General features: G+C 41.3%; 1 protein-coding gene across 4 annotated transcripts in view; it reads right to left on the reverse strand.

Annotated features, from left to right (window-relative positions):
- cab39l (calcium binding protein 39-like) overlaps positions 1-20,149 on the reverse strand; it is a 78,340-nt gene that overhangs the window by 21,492 nt on the left and 36,699 nt on the right. For all 4 annotated transcript variants that reach the window (XM_080204240.1, XM_080204241.1, XM_080204242.1 and 1 more), the window contains 4 exons: positions 13,836-13,954; positions 7,912-8,080; positions 1,649-1,708; positions 1,443-1,508 (listed from right to left, as the gene is read on the reverse strand). In XM_080204240.1, coding sequence (XP_080060366.1) covers positions 1,443-1,508; positions 1,649-1,708; positions 7,912-8,080; positions 13,836-13,954 — 414 coding nt within the window. The remainder of the gene's footprint in view (positions 1-1,442; positions 1,509-1,648; positions 1,709-7,911; positions 8,081-13,835; positions 13,955-20,149) is intronic.

Raw genomic sequence — 20,149 nt, forward strand, 5'->3', positions numbered from 1 at the left:
TATGTGTTTGCTCAGCATTGCCTATTCACTAGTGTATCACTCAAGGAAGCTATAGATGTTTGCACCACATCACCATAATATGATAATCAACGTGCATCGCCATTGTTCGGATCTGTTTTCATTGATCTTATGAACTCAAACTTGCATTGTTGAGTTCAGTTTTAATGACACCATGTATGCCAAGCAGATAGTGTTGCCAAGCGAACACCTCTACATTGAGTTCTAACATCCTTGTCAGCTTCTATGAGGTCTTCAATGGAATGATCCCTAATCTTCCAACCCTCGCATGTTTCTGATAAGTGGATGATACATTTCTTACATTTGAAACTGCAGCTGAATATAAGAATTTCTTCACACTCTTTAATGAGTTCTATTCTGCATTCAAATTCACCTATGACATGCAGCAGTTAAGCAAGCTTCCTTTGCTTGATATGCTAGTCCAGAAATTTAACAACATACTCTCTAATGCAGCCTACTGCAATCCCATCTTCACAGGTTAATATATACACATTGGGATTCCTACAGTTCTGCTATCCTATGGGATAATGGTTACCTGATCAGATCATTGCATGATATGCCAATCTCAAGAATGGTTCAAAAGCCACCATTTCCTGTCCTGAAAAGTATCCAGTCTCTCAGATCATCCTAGAAGGATAAGGTGTCTCAAAAATATAAACAACAGGTGAAGTCAGCCATATCATCTTGCTATTAAGCAGTAGCAACCCAAATCATATTCCACTAATAGGGTGCTGCCAACAAGCCAAAAAGATGCTCTGCTTACAACCAAATTGAGAAACATGGGAATGTGTATATACTATATCAGTGGTGGTGTGATGCCAGGCATGTTGACCACATGTCCAAACAACTGGTGAACTGTATCAAGCAGCACAGCACATTCCTTTGGCTGTTCGCAAAAGGTAAAGTACTGACTATACTCAACCGGCCCAGGATTTTAAACTCAGAATATAGTGTCCAACATTTGATGCGAGTCCGTGGTTGAACAGCACTTACTAAACGATCCCAGTAAAGTTATTGGAAAGAAAGGACAGCTATTCCCTGGTTCATTCCCCTTGGCAATGCCTTGACCATCGTTGACTTCCCCAGTTTGAATTTAAATAAAAGCATGGCAGTTAACTGTTCTCTTATGCATACTCCATGACAACACTTCTACCAATCAACACTCTATTCTCATACAGTATAAAGTGTTCCCTTTGAAATCTGGTATATTTGTTATTCTGTCCTGATGAGTACAAGACGAAAAGCTTTGATGGCATTTCTCTTTTAAGTAATACTTAAGTTCTTACTACCAAGAGACTACAAAAGTGAGATTTCTTTTAAGAGAAGCCTAAGTGAAGCAATTAATGTAATAAATGTTGACACTTGGTATACTTATTTGCAAATATTAAATGTGCTACACAATTAGACCAAATTTATTTTGTTACCTTTAAAGACTGCCTTTTCGTCACGTAGTTTTCGGAATGCAACAACTTCTCATAGTCATTAAATACCTTGAAAGAAAGAATAAATTTGACCAAAAATCAGAAAATTGGTTCTTTTTAGAAGTACATTAAATACACTCAAAGGTAACATGAAAACACAAAGGAAACTTAAAGCCAAGTACCAGAATTTTCTTTTTTTGCTTACTTACCAGATCATAATTCTGTTCTAAAAAGTGCCCACACATGACTTTATGTCTTGTGAGTAAGTCCTGCAACAAAATATTGCATAAGTTAACTCTAGAACAAAGAAAAAAATTACACCTCAAAATGGACCAAATTGGTGGGTTAATGCTCTTAATCCTGACTCTTTCAAAAGAAAAAGTCTCAGGATCTGTTTGGAGTTTGGTTCTCAGTTGGCAAGTATGCACCTACTACAACCTGCATTTATACAAGAGATTCTAATATAGCAAAACATTAAACAAAGTGCTTCACAGAAACGTTTAAAAAGACAGCCACTTATTTTTACAGCAGGCAAAACCTCAATTTGGAAACAGAAAGGTTGTCTTGTGCACCACTAGGTGCAGGAAGAGAAACAACAGCAACGTTTAAGACAGAGATAAGGAAGAATATCTTCACTCAGAGGGTGGGATAGTCTTTGGAATTCTCTTTCACAAACAGTAATGGAAGCTGGGTCATTGAATATAGTCATGACCAAGTTAGACAGATTTTGACCTACAAGGGAGTCATGGGTTATTGGGAATAGTCAGAAAAGTGCAATTAAGCTCAAAATCTTATTTCATAGTGAAACAGAATCTGTGTGATGAATAGCTTACTCCGCTGCTAAATGATCAGTCTATCTCCAACAACCAATACTTGATAAACAGAAAACTCTTCCAATGCTGGGAAGACTAGAGCCATTGTTTCTTGTCCTTGCTCTAAATTTCCTTCCATGAGCTACCAAATCCAGCCCTCTCCCTTGCAACAGACTGAGATTAAAGTCAGCTTACTCACAACATTGTCATGTTTGATCCTGATGAGTTTCCAGCCTCATATCTGCACAAATAAGACTGCCCATTTCCATCTTTGTAACATTACAAAACTTCATCCCATCTCAGCTGAAACCCTCATCCATGCCTTCATCTTTGGGTTTGACTATTCCTACACTCTCTTCACTGTTTCCCACTGTCAACCCTTTGTAAACTTGAGCTCAACCAAAACTCTGCTGCCCATGTGTTAACTTGCACCAAGGCCCATTCCACTTTCACCCATGTTCACTGATCTACACTGGCCTTTAGTCAAGAACACCATGGTTTCAAAACTCTCACCAGTTTTCAAATCTCCCCATCGCCTTAGCCTCTCCCTATCTCTTTCCAGCTTGGAGATATCTGAATTTTTCTAATTCTGGCCTCTTATGGATCCCAGATTTTAACTGTTCCAGCACTGGTGGCCAGGCCTTCAGCTGCCGAGACCCAAAACTCTGGAATACACTCCCTACACCTCTCCACCTCATTTTCCTCCTTTAAGACATCCTTAAAATCAACACCTCTGAACAAGTTGTGACGATCTAGTCTAATATCTCCTTACATGACTTTTGGTGTCAAACCTACGCATGTGAAGTATATTGGGACAAAGTTACTGTATAAAATGTTATTTCTGATGCTGCTGGGGGAGCTGTACATACAGGTAAGCATGTGGAATGGGCCATGGACTGATCTTGGTGGGTGGATGGGGTGTTGGTGCCAAAGGAGGAACACAAGTTATTGCAATTAGTCCTCTAACTACAATTAGACAGCAAAGAATGGAACCAGAGTAAATACAGTTCCAACCCCCTGACGACAATGAAAAAAGGTTGGAGTGTGATGTGGTCAATTGTGTTAGGGACTTGGAGGTTAAGAAAGAGAATTAGTTGACTTTTCCATGATCTCACAGGATGTCGCTTGCAAGTTTGACCAGAGTCATTTCTGTTCTGTGGCAGGAGTGGAACCTGGTTGAAAGGGATTAAGTATGGAGTTTTGGAAAAGATGGGCATGGTACACAACAACAAATTCAAAGATTTGATACGAAAGGAAGGTTGGAGATGGGGTGGTAGACTTCAAAGATGGGATGGTCAAGTAATTATTTTGGAGACAGGTGCTGACAACAGACTTGAAAGCGATGAGGAGGTGAAAGAACAGTCAACAACATCAAATAGCATGGGAATCAGCAAGGAATGATTAGTAGTTGAGTAGGTATAGTGCATACCTTTGTCAAGGTGACCTTGGCATGAAAAGGAGATAGCAAAGAAACTGGAACAATATGAGCTTAGAGTTGTGGACCTTAGCTCAACAGGCTAAGCCTCCTTTAAGGAAAGCGAGGGTAGTGACAGAGATAGGTGATCAGGTGGTTTCAATTTTGGTGATAAAGTTGTTTCTGAGTTTCTCATATATGTTGTAAATGATGAAAGGGAATGTGGGTTTGAAGTAGAGAAAGGTGATCAGGGGTTATCTTCCAAGATAGTCCTAGAACAGTGGGCAGTTTTGGCAGACAAAAGCAGGACCAAATACTTCTCTACTGGCCCACCTGGATCAAGTAGTGAATGGCGAAACCAGCTTGTTCACCAAGTCCATTCATGTCACATTTCTTGAAGACAAGAGCTGTGAGAAGATGAGGGCATACAAAAGGAACATAGAACATAGAACAGTACTGCATAGTACAGGCCCTTTGGCCCTCGATGTTGTGCCGAACTGTGCCCAAACCCAAGATCGAGCTACCCCACTCCTATCATTCTGGCTTGTTCCATGTGCCTATCCAATAACCGCTTGAAAGTTCCTGAAGTGTCCAACTCCACTATCACAGCAGGCATTGCATTCCACACCCCAACCACACTCTGAGTAAAGAATCTACCTTGGACATCCCTCCTATATCTCCCAACATGAACCTTATAGTTATGCTCCTTAATAACAGCTACATCCACCCGAGGAAATAGTCTCTGCACATCCATTCTATCAATCCCTCTCATCATCTTATAAATCTCTATTAAGTCGCCTCTCATCCTCCTCCATTCTAAAGAGAAAAGCCCCAGCTCCCTCAACCTTTCCTCACAAGACCTATCCTCCAAACCAGGCAGGTTCCTGGTAAATCTCCTCTGCACTCTCTCCAATGCTTCCACATCTTTGTTATAGTGAGGTGACCGGAAGTGGACATAATATTCCAAATGTGGTCTCACCAAGGCCCTGTGTAGTTGTAGCATAACTCCACCACTCAAACTCAAACTCCCTTTTAATAAACACCAACATACTATAAGCCTTCTTCACAGCTCTATCCACTTGAGTGGCAACCTTCAGAGATCTGTGGATATGAACCCCAAGATCTCTGTTCCTCCACATTCCTCAGAACCCTGCAATCCGCATTCAAGTTTGTCCTACCAAAATGAACCACCTCACACTTATTAGGGGGTTAAACGCCATCTGCCACTTTTTGGCCCAGCTCTGCATCCTATCAATGTATCTTTGAAGCCTACAAGAGCCCTCCACCTCATCCACTACTCCACCAATCTTGGTGTCATCAGCAAATTTACTGACCCATCCTTCTGCCCCCTCTGCCAAGTCATTGATAAAAATCACAAATAGCAGAGGACCCAGCACTGAGCCCTGTGGTACACCGCTGGTAACCGGCCACCAGTCTGAAAATTTTCCCTCCGCCACCACCCTCTGTCTTCTATGAGACAGCCATTTACTTATCCAATCAGCCAACTTTCCTTCTATCCCACGCCTCCTTACTTTCTTTATGAGCCTACCATGGGGAGCTTTATCAAACGCCTTACTAAAATCCATCAACATCAACTGCTCTATCTTCATCTACACACTTAGTTACCTCCTCAAAGAATTCAATCACATTTGTGAGGCAAGACTTACCCCTCACGAAATCGTGCTGACTATCCTGGATTAAGCTGCATATTTCTAAATGGTCATAAATCCTATCCCTCAGGACCCTTTCCATTAACTTACTGACCACCAAAGAAAGACTAACTGGCCTATAATTAACAGGGTCATTCATATTTCTTTCTTGAAGAAAGGAACAACATTCGCCACTCTCCAGTTCTCTGGCACAATACCGTGGACAGTGAGGACCCAAAGATCAAAGCTAAAGGCGCCACAATCTCACTCCTTGCCTCTCAAAAGTATCCTAGGATGTATCTTATCTGGCCCAGGGGACTTACTGACCTTCAGGTTTTTCAAAATTGCTAATACATCTTCCCTCAGAATATCTACCTCCTCCATTCTATCAGCCTGTATCACACACTCATCCTCAAAAACATAGCCCCTCTCCTTCGTGAACACTGAAGAAAAGAATTCATTCAACGCCTCACCTATCTCTTCTGACTCCATGCACAAGTTCCCACTACTATCCTTGACTGGCCCTAGCCTCACCCTGGTCATTCTTTTATTTTTCACTTAAGAGTAAAAAGCCTTGGGGTTTTCTTTTATCCAACCAGCCAAGGACTTTTCATGCCCCCTCCTAGCTCTCCTAAGCCCTTTTTTAAACTCATTGCTAGATACCTTGAAACCCTAAAGTGACCAACTGAACCTTGTTTTTACATCCTTACATATGCTTCCTTTTTCCTCTTGACAAGACATTCAACCTCCTTTCTGAGCCATGGTTCCCTCACTCAGCCATTTCCTCCCTGCCTGACAGGGACATACCCATCAAGGACACACAGTATTTGTTCCTTGAACAAGCTCCACTTTTTGTTTGTGCCCATACAGTTTCTGTTCCCATCTTATGCTCCCTAATTGCATCATAATTACCCCTGCCCCAATTATAAACCTTGACCTGCCATGTGACCCTATCCGTCTCCATTGCAATAATGAAGGACACTGAATTGTGGTCACTATCTCCAAAGTGCACTCCCACAAACAAATCTAACACTTGGCCCGGTTCATTATCCAGTACTAAGTCCAATGTGGCCCCACCTCTTGTTGGTTTATCCACATATTGTGACAGGAAACGCTCCTGCACACAATGTACAAAAAGTGTCCCATCCCAACGATTCGACCTATAAAGGCTCCAATCAATATCTGGAAAGTTAAAGTCACCCATGATAACTACCCTGTGACCTCCACACCTATCCATAATCTGCTTTGCCATTTCCTCCTCCACATTTCTGTTATATTTGGGGGCTATAGAAAACGTGACTGATCCTTTCCTATTTCTAACTTCAGCCCATGTTACCAGTGGGCAGATCACCCTTGAAATGCCTTTCAACAGCCGTTAAACTATCCTTGATTAACAATGCTACTCCTCCACCTCTTTTACCGCCTTCTCTATTCTTGCTGAAACATCTTTACCCCGGAACTGCCAACAACCATTCCTGTCCCTGTTCTAACCATGTCTCCGTAACGGCCACAACATCACAGTCCCAAGTACCAATCCACGCTCCAAGTTCACCTACTTGGAAGAGCCAGGATAAGGAGTAATGGTTTAAAAGAGTACTAAGGATTCAAAGGAGCAGGCGAGAGTGTGATTGAACAGATCAGCTGCTGCAGAAATGTTGTGATGAAGGAAGAATCAAAGGCTAAACAGTTGGGATTCTGAAAGTGCAGTTGTGAGTTGGGAGAGGCTTTATTCCAAGGCCAGACACAGTAGGAAGTGTAGTTAGAAGGAGAATGTGGTGAAAGGATATGATACAAAGTGGTCAGAGAAGGCATCATCTGTGATTGGCATAGGCCTGTGAAATAGGCCATAGAGATGGTTTAGAAATCTAACGCCCAGAGTGAACAGGCATTAATTTTCAGGTCAGAAAATTGTTTATGATAAATTATAATTCCAAGAATTAACTCTCAAATCTCACCAAGGTTTGAGAATTTTAACTCAGCTTAAAAAATCTGAAAATTAAAAACTGGTACCAGTAAAAAGTGACCATGAAACTGCTTGGAGTGTTGCAAAAATCCAAATGGTTCACTTTGTCTTTAAAGAAGAAAACCTGCTGTTTTCTGATATGTCCTGCCTGTACTGGTCTGGTCTATATTCACGTGGTTGACTCTTAACTGCCTGTCGAAGTAGCCTAACAAACTGTTTTGTTGTATCAAATCACTACAAAGAATAAAACTGAACAGCACTGAGAAGCTAACAGCATTATGGAAATACTTCAGCACACGGATAGCACTGGTTCAAATAAAAGACTTTATGAAAGATTTTTAAAATGACAACTCAGTAAATGAGAATTTCAGAGATGCACAAACTCAAATAGATGCTTCCATTCTAAAAGGGTCATAAAATGACCACAAAAAAATTTATTTCAACTGTGCCAGAAGGCATAATGAGGATCTACCAACATAAATGGGAATTCATAATCCTGTGCAACTAGGAGTAACAGCAAGGTCACGAAAGCATGTAAAACTTCAACAATGCAACAGTTAGCATACCTGCACTACAAAAGAATGTAGACTTAAATATGGCAAAATTAATGAAGCTGTAAAGTGAAACAATTTACCTTAAATGTAGCAAAGGCATCTGAAGCAATGTCAAATGTTGACATTTCCACATATTTGAAGAAATCTCTAAAATGTTCTGAATAAAGGATTATTTTGGCAAGTGGCTCATGTCTGATGCATTCTCTCAGCATGATTCCACAGTTCAAGGCAATCTCTGTTGTTTCATACCTGAACAAGAGAAAAGTAAACACTTTGGAAGACACTCAGAGTGCAAACATCAAAGTCTGTTATCGTCAGCATCACAGACTAAAGCACAAGCTTTAAATATTTAAAAACACCAGACTTGGAAATCCATTAATGTTTCACTGACACACAATGCTCTGTATCCAGTCCTTTTCAACTTCAAGAGGATAGAAAATTAAGAGGTGGAGAGACACAAACAGGCACACACATACCTATCAGCACAGGAGAAATACAAAGGTGCAAACTTGAATTAGGTGGTGGAAATCAGGTCAGATAAATATCAATTTTAAGTTGTTGGTAGTTTAAAAAGCCTATCTCTGATCTCATTACTTAATCAACAAGGATTTCTACAATATTCTAATACACCAGATTACAAGCAAAGATAAACCCAAAAGTCTAAGATGCTAAGATCATGCCATTTATATTTGCATATTTAAAAGGACTAGCTAAGTGGGTACATTCAGCAGCCAATCTTCTTCAGTTTCACTGTACAATCCAGATCAACTGAAAAGCCATGGCATGCATACTATGAATCTAGGCTAGCGCTAAATATAAAAAAGGATAGTAAGAGTTTTTATAAATATATAAAAAGGAGGAGGCTGGCTAGAGTGAATGTTGGACCCTTAGAGGATGAGAGGGGGGATTTAGTGGTGGGGGATGAGGAAATGGCTGGGGCCTTGAATAACTTTTTTGCTTCAGTCTTCACGGAGGAGGATGCAAATAGTTTGCCGGGTGGTAACAATGGAAAGATGGTAGGAGTGGGGGGCCTGAATGAGATCATTGTTACTAGAGAGGTAGTGCTCGACAGACTAGAGGGAACTGATGGTGGACAAATCCCCAGGACCGGATGGAATGCATCCAAGGGTTCTGAAGGAAATGGCGGAGGTGATAGTGGATGCCTTAGTGATTATTTTCCAAACTTTGCTGGACTCCGGGGAAGTGCTGGAAGATTGGAAAACGGCTAATGTTATGCCGCTGTTTAAAAAGGGTAGCAGGCAAAAGGCAGGGAATGATAGGCCGGTTAGTTTAACATCTGTTGTAGGAAAAATGCTTGAATCCGTCATCAAAGAGGAAATAGCGAGGCACCTTGAGAAGAATTGTTTGATAGAGCAGATGCAGCACGGATTCATTAAGGGGAAGTCGTGTCTGACAAATTTATTGGAATTCTATGAGAATGTGTCTAGTGCGGTGGATAGAGGGGAACCGGTGGATGTGGTGTTTCTCGATTTTCAGAAGGCGTTTGATAAGGTGCCGCACAAAAGGTTGTTACAGAAGGTGAGGGGGCATGGAGTTGGGGATAAGGTGTTAGCGTGGATAGGGGATTGGCTGTCAAATAGGAGGCAGAGAGTGGGTGTCAATGGGTGCTATTCGGATTGGCAGTTGGTGACTAGTGGAGTGCCCCAGGGGTCGGTGCTGGGGCCTCAGCTATTTACCATTTATATAGATGGTCTGGAGGAGGGAGCCGAGTGTAAGGTGTCGAAATTTGCTGATGACACAAAAATAAGTGGAACAGCAAATTGTGCTGAGGGCGTAGAAAGTCTGCAGAAGGATCTAGATAGGCTGAGTGAGTGGGCGAGGACCTGGCAGATGGAATACAATGTTGACAAGTGTGAGGTTATCCACTTTGGTAGGAATAATAGTAGGAAGGACTACTACTTACAGGGCGAAAAGCTGCAGCTTGCAACGGTGCAGAGGGACCTGGGAGGTCCTTGTGCATGAGTCGCAAAAACGCAGCCTACAGGTGCAGCAGGCGGTCAGGAAGGCAAATGGGATGCTGGCCTTCATAACAAGGGGGATAGAATATAAAAGGAGGAGGTCTTGCTGCAACTGTACAGGGCACTGGTGAGGCCGCAGCTGGAGTACTGTGTGCAGTTTTGGTCACCGCACTTGCGCAAGGATATTTTGGCCTTGGAGGGAGTGCAGAGGAGGTTCACTAGGCTGATACCAGAGTTGAGGGGGTTGAGCTATAAAGAGAGGCTGAATAGACTGAATAGACTCGTTAGAGTTTAGAAGGATGAAGGGGGATCTTACTGAGATGTATAAGATGATGAAAGGGATGGATACGGTAGAGGTGGAGAGGTTCTTCCTGCTCAGAAAGGACAGCAGGACTAGAGGGCACAGCCTCAAGACGTGGGGGGGGAGTACAGTTTAGAACAGAGTTGAGGAGGAACTTCTTCACTCAAAGGGTGATGAATCTCTGGAATTCTCTGCCCGTTGAAGTGGTGGAGGCTACCTCGCTAAATATATTTAAGACGCGGGTAGATAGGTTTTTGGTAGGCAAGGGGATGAAGGGTTATGGGGAGAAAGCGGGAAAGTGGAACTGAGCCACTTCCGATCAGCCATGATCTTATTGAATGGCAGGGCAGGCTCGAAGGGCTAGATGGCCTACTCCTGCTCCTATTTCTCATGTTCTTATGTTATGTTCTTATGTTCTTATTCAGCATTCAGCCACCTCCAAATGGAATATTCAGAGGTTGTTCTCCACCCTCTCCATGATCCACATCATATATACCATCCTACAAACAACCACCTCCATGTTCCTCAACCTTCACAAGCTCTTGTTCATCTATTGATTTGAAAACTTGTTTATGTTTACAAATTGGAAGAAGCAAGGCCATGGCCAATCAGCTCTGGCTCATCCTGCAGTCTGGTTTTGCACCACCATATACGGCTACAGCCTTCAGCCATCTTGCCCCCAGTTAGTTTCCAGCTTAAAACAACTTCTTCATCTGTTATCTCTCTCTGTCTTCGAAAGCCAGAAACATCTGTCTCATTTAAGTCAAAACCCATAGCCCCAAATCTGTGGATAATGCACGTGAAATAAAGAGTTCTAAGTTTATGCTGAAGCTTACTGTCAAGTAAATGATAGAAAGAAAGATGCTTGTTCACTTAGAAATATAAACAAAAGAATTTAACTCTGGTCAAAATGCTGACCTAACATTATCTGATAAATTTGCATCATAATCCTAAAACTTGCACCTTTGCCACTTCTCACAGATAGCCAACTATGTCAAATAAATAGAACATAGAACATTAGAACATAACAGCGCAGAACAGGCCCTTCGGCCCACGATGTTGCGCCGACCAGTTACAAAACAATGACCCACTAACCTAAACCAATCCCTTTTCGTCCATAAACCTATCCACGGATCTCTTAAACGCCCCCAAGCTAGGCGCATTTACAACTGCAGCAGGCAGGGCATTCCAATCCCTCACCATCCTCTGGGTAAAGAACCTACCCCTGACATCCGTCCTATAACTACCCCCCCTTAATTTAAAGCCATGCCCCCTCGTGCTAGATTTCTCCATCAGAGGAAAAAGGCTATTACTATCCACCCTATCTAAACCTCTAATCATCTTATATGTTTCAATAAGATCCCCTCTTAGCCACCTTCCTTCCAGCGAAAACAACCCCAAATCCCTCAGCCTCTCCTCATAGGACCTCCCCTCCATACCAGGCAACATCCTGGTAAACCTCCTCTGCACCCTCTCCAAAGCCTCCACATCCTTCCTGTAATGTGGGGACCAGAACTGCACACAGTACTCCAAGTGCGGCCGCACCAGAGTCGTGTACAGTTGCAACATAACGCTGCGACTCCTAAATTCAATCCCCCTACCAATAAACGCCAAGACACCGTATGCCTTCTTAACAACCTTATCTACTTGATTCCCAACTTTCAGGGATCTATGTACACATACACCTAGATCCCTCTGCTCATCCACACTATTCAAAGTCCTCCCGTTAGCCCTATACTCGACACATCTGTTACTCCTACCAAAATGAATTACCTCACACTTCTCCGTATTAAACTCCATCCGCCACCTCTCGGCCCAGCTCTGCAACCTGTCTAAGTCTTCCTGCAAACTATGACACCCTTCCTCACTATCTACCACACCTCCGACTTTGGTGTCATCAGCAAATTTACTAATCCACCCAACTATACCCTCATCCAGATCATTAATAAAAATTACAAACAGCAGTGGCCCCAAAACAGATCCCTGAGGCACACCACTTGTAACCGAACTCCATGATGAATATTTACCATCAACCACCACCCTCTGTCTCCTATCCGCTAGCCAATTCCTGATCCAATTCCCTCGATCTCCCCCAATCCCATACATCTGCATTTTCTGCAGAAGCCTACCATGGTGAACCTTATCAAACGCCTTACTAAAATCCATATACACCACGTCCACTGCCTTACCCCCATCCACCTCTTTGGTCACTTTCTCAAAAAACTCAATAAGGTTAGTAAGGCACGACCTACCCGCCACAAAACCATGCTGACTATCTCCAATCAATTCATTACTCTCCAAATAACTATAAATCCTATCCCTAATAATTTTTTCTAAAACCTTGCCCACAACAGAAGTGAGACTCACCGGTCTATAATTCCCGGGGAAGTCTCTGTTCCCCTTCTTAAACAATGGGACAACATTTGCTAACCTCCAATCTTCCGGTACTATACCAGAGGCCAACGACGACCTGAAGATCAGAGCCAGAGGCTCTGCAATCACTTCTCTTGCCTCCCAGAGAATCCTGGGGTAAATCCCATCCGGACCAGGGGACTTATCTATTTTCAGACCATCCAGAATATCCAGCACATCCTCCTTATCAACTGTAACACTGTCAATTCTACTCCCCTGCAACCCAGTGTCCTCCTCAGCTATATCCATGTCCCCCTGCGTGAACATCGAAGAGAAATATTGGTTCAATGCCTCTCCAATCTCCTCCGGTTCCACACATAACTTCCCTCTGCTGTCTATAACTGGCCCTAATCTTGCCCTAACCAACCTTCTGTTCTTGACATACCTACAGAACGCCTTAGGATTCTCCTTAACCCTATCAGCCAAAGTCTTCTTATGTCCTCATATCCTCCAAATAAATGGCACTAACCAGTGGTCATTGCCATAAGCACAATTACAAAACAACACCTTAAGTGTATTTAGCTTTATCCTAAAGCTCTCTCTTTCAGGCAGAGTCAGTCATTTTTCATTTTCAGTAATGGAACTGAGACACCCAAGAGTGGGAAATGGAGAGATGGAGGGTGAAGATTTCCTCTGTGCAATTTTAAATTTTCTTGAGTACACCGGGAAAACTGTGTTGACATCTAAATGCCCATATGCATGATGGGGCTGCAACTCTGGCTCTATAATCAAAATATATAAAGTATGTGCCATGCTTGTGTGGTACAAAGTAGCAGTACAAAAGTTGTGCCTTAAACTGTGAGCAGTAGTTTGTGTTTTATCATGTGGAATTGGGTGGATTATGGGCTTAATTCAATTATACATGGCTGTTAAAGATGTCACAATGTGAATTTTCATTCAAAGATTCTTTGAAGAAAAAAGGGTCATCCATATGATTTGAATCAAGCAAGTGTGACAGAATGCAAAACAAAGGATACTAATGCAAGACCCACTTTATCATCAGTAACTACCAGGTAGCAGATTTACACTATCTTTCAAAAGCTCACTGTGAATTGAGACTACTGACACACAATTTTCTAAAAAGGGCCTCTTTACAGCAGGTTTCTGTTGTAAAATACTACTTAAAGTATTGACGTGAAGTATTAGTTTTTGATTTTATTGACAAGTTTTGGTTTTATTGACAACCTTCCTCTCATGCCAAAAGCTTACAGACACCCACACCACATTATATTTCCATAGTAACTTTGAAACATATGCACCCAGCATTTATATTATGTTAAATCCTTTTACAAAACTATTGGATAATACATACCCCTTCAACAGCATAAACAAGATTTGCTCATGGGAACATATATATTCCACAGTTGGAGTACGGGTACCAATCTGTCTCCGCAAAATGTTGTTGAAGATCTGGGTAACATCCTTCTTCCCCTATTTCACAAGATGTATAACAAAGTCAAAAGTCTGACATTTTTAAAACAATTAAAAGCATGAAAATGTAGCCATTAGAGCAGACAACGCAATTTCAAAATAACCAATAAACCACTCAACATTAAATATCTAGCTTCTTGACAATACTGGACAGCCAAGCTTAAAAACATGAAACCTTCAAAATTGCCGAGTCAGTTTGCCCACAGATAGATTTTTGCTTGTGTTAAAGCAATCAATAAGCATAATAAAGCAAAACTAAAAGTCTAAACAACATTAATTCCAAACAATACAGCTTTAAATTCATGTGGAAGGGTGTCTATCTAAAAAGCATTCAAAATAATATTAGCTGGGATCTGGTCTTGCTCATTCTTTGAATGTGTATGTCACTTAAAGAGGGAAACTACAATGACATTGCCCCTTGCAGAGTTTTGAGTCAGACTTGGCACTGCAGCTAATGCCTTATCTAGCTGAGAACATAAAGCAATGAATGAGGTTGTGGGGTGCTGGTGGTGGGCGAATATTTAACTCATTCTGATTCTGATTAAATATTCATTTAGTTGCGTGTATGAGCGCGCGCAAGAGAGAAAGCGCAAGAGCGCATGCGTGCGCGTGAGTGTGAATGTGTGTTTCTCTTCTGTTCTCTCACCAATTCTCCAATAAGTGTCAGAGGAATACAGAAGTGATCTTTGGAATAACTGCCTAACTGGGATAGAGAACAGGGGGATCTTGGAGCACAGATAGACAAATCAATGGAAGTAGTGGGGTGGGTTTAATAGGCCACTTTAAACAAAAACTAAACAAACCAGGCACAGGAATCATTTCAGGAGTGATGGAATTGAAGATTAGTTACACTAACACAACTTTGATCCTTGGTTATGGAATTGGTGTAAGATATTAATGTTAAGTCATGGTTGCAAACAGAATTGAGACGTTAAACGGTCTAATTTCTCCTTGAGAGTAGTACATACACCATATATATTCCACTTCTTTAGTGGAATAATTTCATAGAACCATAGAAATCATAGAAACCCTACAGTACAGAAAGAGGGCATTCGGCCCATCAAGTCTGCACTGACCACAATCCCAACAAGGCCCCACCTCCACATCCCTACATATTTACCCACTAATCTCTCTAATCTACACATCTCAGGACACTAGGGGCAATTTTAACATGGCCATCAACCTAACCCGCACATCTTTGTTGCTGCTTATCAATCAAATATGAATAAATACCTAAATTGAGATGTCAATCTGGTGAAGCTACTGCGCAGGAGTTCATGCATGCTAAACAAAATCCAGAATGGATTCTGAAGCAGAATGCTATAGCAGAGCCAAGTGATCTCACAACCAACTTATCAGATCAAAGCCCTACCACATCCACATCAAGAATGGTGGGCAAATAAGCAAAATGATCCCTTTTCTCAATGATATCACAGTCCAGCACATAAGTACAAAGACAAGGCTGAAGCACTTGCAACCATCTTCAATTAGCGGTGCTGAACAAATGATTCATCTTGGCCTCCTCGTGAAGTTCCTTATTCAGGAATGCCAGTTTTCAACCAATTTGATTCACTCCGTGTTGTATCAAGTGGATAAAGGCACTGGATATATTAAAGGTTATGTTCCCGACAAGGCTTGGTGGTAGTCCTGAGGAATTGTGCTCCAAAGCTAGCTATGTCGAGTCGAACTGTTCCAGTACAGCTACAACATGAGCATCTATCCGACAATTCAGAAAATTGTCGAGGTATGGCCTATACACAAAAAGCAGAATAAATTCAATCCAGCCAATTATCATCTCATCAGTCTACTCTCAATTATTAGCAGAGATGGAAGGCATCATTGACAGTGCTATCAAGCAGAACTTAATTCAACAATAATGCTTACTTTGGCTTCTGCCAGGGCCCATCCTATCCCTGTAACACCACACATTTACCCTGCAAATCCCCCTAACCTACACATTTTTGGACACAAAGATGCAATTTAGCATGACCAGTGCACCTAACCTGCATATCTTTGGACTGTGGGAAGAAACTGGAGCATCTGGTGGAAACCTATGCAGATACTGGTAGAATGTGCTAACTCCATACAGTCACTCAAGGTTGGAATTGAACTCAGGTCCCTGGCAGTGAGGCAGCAGTGCTAACCACTGTGCCATGTTACCAATGAGACTGAGTTATACCTAGCACAAAAGAAGATGCCTATTGTTGTTAGAGGCCAGTCATCTCATCCTAGGACATCAAAATCATTAGCCATTCTCAGATTTTACTATTAATGAGTGACTTTCTCCATGCAAGACTAGTCCTCCCTCTTCACAGTTGTGCCATTCCATTAAGCATTCAATCATCTCAATCCACATGTTAATAAAATCACCAATTTTGCTCCCAGGTGCTTGTAGAGCTATTTTATTCCAGGGATTGAATTGACAGACCATTGATGGCTTTCGCCACAAATTCTTTTATATGTCCGATATTTTGCATCCTTCTTGTTCGTTTCTGAGCCTTTGCCACCAGTCAGTATTCTTGTGAAGACAATGTATGGGTTCACAATGCATGCAATATTCATGGTGTGAGGAGTGACCAACTAAGTTATAAACCCAAGAACTCCTTATTATAAATCCTGTTGAAGGACATGGCTGGAAAATACATGAATGATCAGACCATCATCCTTTTCCTCCTTGGCCAGTGGATATTTACATTGTGTGCATATTAAATGGTGTTGCTTGCTCCTAAATGCAGCTTTTCATTTTTATCAACTTTAACCTGGCTTGTATCTTTTTGCTATCAGCCCTCTGCTTCTTTTTTTCCCCTAACTGAGACCTCTTCGATGCAATAGGGAAGGAAAAAAACAGATACTGGAATTTTCAACTGAGGAGACAGAATCAAATACTAACAGGAATGAGGGCTTTCCAGATGAAAGCATGAGATGAAAAGCGTACATGATAAAATAATACAAGTTTCTCTCTCATTCAGCTTGCAGGTGCAGCAGATGGTCAGGAAGGCGAATGGGATGCTGGCCTTCATCGCGAAGGGGATTGAATATAAAAGTAGGGAGGTCTTGCTGCAGCTGTATAGGGCATTGGTGAGGCCGCAGCTGGAGTACTGTGTGCAGTTTTGGGCGCCGCACCTGCACAAAGATATTTTGGCCTTGGAGGGAGTGCAGAGGAGGTTTACTAGGCTGATACCGGAGTTGAGGGGGTTGAGCTATGAGGAGAGGCTGAATAAACTAGGCTTGTACTCGTTGGAGTTTAGAAGAATGAGGGGAGATCTCATTGAGACGTATAAGATGATGAATGGGATGGATAGGATAGAGGTGGAGAGACTCTTCCCGCTCAAAAAAGACACTAGGACTAGGGGGCACAGCCTCAAGATAAAGGGGGGGCGTTTTAGAACGGAGTTGAGGAGGAACTTCTTCACTCAAAGGGTGGTGAATCTCTGGAATTCTCTACCCGTTGAAGTGGTGGAGGCTGCCTTGCTAAATATTTTCAAGAAGCGGGTTGATGGGTTTTTGATAAGAGAGGGGATTAAGGGTTATGGGGAGAGGGCCGGAAAGTGGAACTGAGCCACGACAGATCAGCCATGATCTTACTGAATGGCGGGGCAGGCTCGAAGGGCCAGATGGCCTACTCCTGCTCCTATTTCTTATGTTCTTATGTTCTTATGTTCTTATTATTTCACCAGGATAGTAATACTAAATTATGATCTCATTTGACATACTTTAGCACTATCCATTTGCTTAGTTGTCAAATCAAGATAATATATCTGTGATAAGCATACAAGAGCCTTTATATGCAAACATGGGAGAAAATGACAATATCTGGCTGATTTTATTATACAATAAAGTGCAATAAGCCTAAACTTCATGATCTGTTAAGACATTCAACATACTAATCATTTAAATATATTGCTTAATAATTTAATTTTAATCCATTATCAAATAAAACAGTTCAAGTCAACTGAGTAAAATGACAAACATACTGTCAATTCCAAACATGCACACACCCCTGTACAATCAATGAAAACCAACAAGTTAAGCCATTTTAATCAGAAAGTAAACATGCAGTGCTGCAAAAAGTTTAGACAGCACAATTGTCTCTACTGAACTACTTGCCTCAACTTTCATTGTCATCTTGGAAGCTCTACTACATCAGCACAAAGCTGACCAACAATGCGAAAAGGCAGGTTGCATCATAATCTTAACACTTTGGGTTCACTGATCATTAACTTGAGAATAGCAAGATTAAAATCCCAGGTGCATATGATGTATTTTAGAAGTTTCTATATCTTGAGGTATTCAACTAAATTTTCCAAAAAGGCGTGGGTGAGAAGCTGCTACCATAATCTTCGAGTAACAGTGACAGTGAATAAGTGTGGACTTCTGGGATACAGCATCACTAAATTCTTACCAAATATCATATCTTTCTGTGATGCCAATTATCAACTGCAACTAAGGCAATCAACTATTGCATAAGAAAACCACTCCTCTCACGAGCCAAGCTGACAAATAATAGCTTGTAATGGACTTCTGCCAAATTTGATCCACCACTTACAAGAGATTCTATTTACAACAAATCACTAGGGACCAGTTAAGTTCCAACATATGCTTCTACCAGAACACAGTCATCAAAATCAATGCTGTCTCTGAATTTATGAATAATCCTGGCAAGTTCAGTCTATGAACCTGTGCTTAACCCTCTCTCCACTCATTGTCTGTACCTTTGAGACTTGATTACCTGTAAAGACTCGCATTCCAACAATTATTTTGTAAATTGAGTGTGTCTCTTTATACGCCCCATTTGTGAACAGAACTCCCCCTTACCTGACAAAGAGCATCATTCTGAAAGCTAGTGGCTTTTGCTATCAAATAAACCTGTAGGACTTTACTCTGGTGTTGAGAGACTTCTTACCAGGTTCAGTCTATCCAGAGCAACAATCTGAATGTCTTAGTTCATACTACAAAAAGAAATCCTGGCTAATCGGATTGGTTGGCAACTCTCGAAGGTGGGACTTCTTCCTCATATAGGGGCCAAGTCTCACCCTCAATCAATTAATATTTGTTGAATGTCAAATAGTTCTGAGACAGTACAGACATGTTCCCTGATTCAGGTGGTGGAGCAGGAAACCCAGCAACTCAAACGTCCTGCACAACCTCTCAGTTGTGGCACCATTTTTGTAATTTTTTTTTGCACTGTGTCCTTTTAATAGTATGGAAACTAGAACGGTGCAATGCTCAAACTACAACTTGAATTAATTACTCTACTCACACCTAATGCTGTTTTGTTCATCATTTTCTCTAGATCCCTTTGATCTTCTGCCCCATTCCACCTATTTTTAAGGTGGAGGTGAGATTTCTACTTTTTCATATCAAGTGCAATTTCTTCACACACTTATCCCTTTAAAACTTCACTTTCCATTTAAGTCTGCAACTTTTCTAATATCTTCTGCATTGTTAGTTGCATCCTGCTCCTGAATAGAGTTACATTTCCAAGTCAAAATCATTAATGTAATTTATAAAAATGATCCTTGCACTAATCATTGCTTTCTACCTTCTTCCAATCTGAATAGCCCCTTTCAATCCTGCTTTCTAAATTTTTATTTTGCCAATTTGCTCTTTTCTGTTATTTTCCCCGATTTCACCTGAACCTACCGTGTTACTTTCTTTGAAAACCTTCCAAAAATCTAAGAATGACATCCAATACATCACTCTGGTCTATTTTTTCCATTACCTCTCTCAAAATTTCCATCGGGTTAACCATGAATTGGCTTTTTGCTAGGTTTTATAAAATTACTCTTGAACTTCCTGTTCTGAAGAACAAGAAGCACTTTTCCCATATTTAGTGCCACTCATTTACTAAGTAAAGTTAAAGTTTAATTATTAGTCACAAGCATGGCTTACATTAACACTGCAATGAAGTTACTGTGAAATTCCCCGAGTCGCCACAATCCAGTGCTTTATGGATCCCACAAGGTCCTAAACTGCAAGTTTGATAAACTTTTGGAATATGCAGGTAGGAAAAGTTTTAATGAGAGAATGTTTGCTTTCTCTCTTCCACAGTAGAGACTTCTAAAAAGTTTCAACCTACAAATAACCTCAAGATAATCTTAATTAACACAATTAAACTTTTGCACTGAAAACGTTGACAGTTCTACAGACAAAAGTGCGACAGAAGGATGCACTTTGCTTTACATGGTACAAAAC

This window comes from Carcharhinus amblyrhynchos, chromosome 15 (genome assembly GCF_965287045.1).
Source record: "Carcharhinus amblyrhynchos chromosome 15, sCarAmb.v2.hapA, whole genome shotgun sequence".
NCBI lineage: Eukaryota > Metazoa > Chordata > Chondrichthyes > Carcharhiniformes > Carcharhinidae > Carcharhinus > Carcharhinus amblyrhynchos.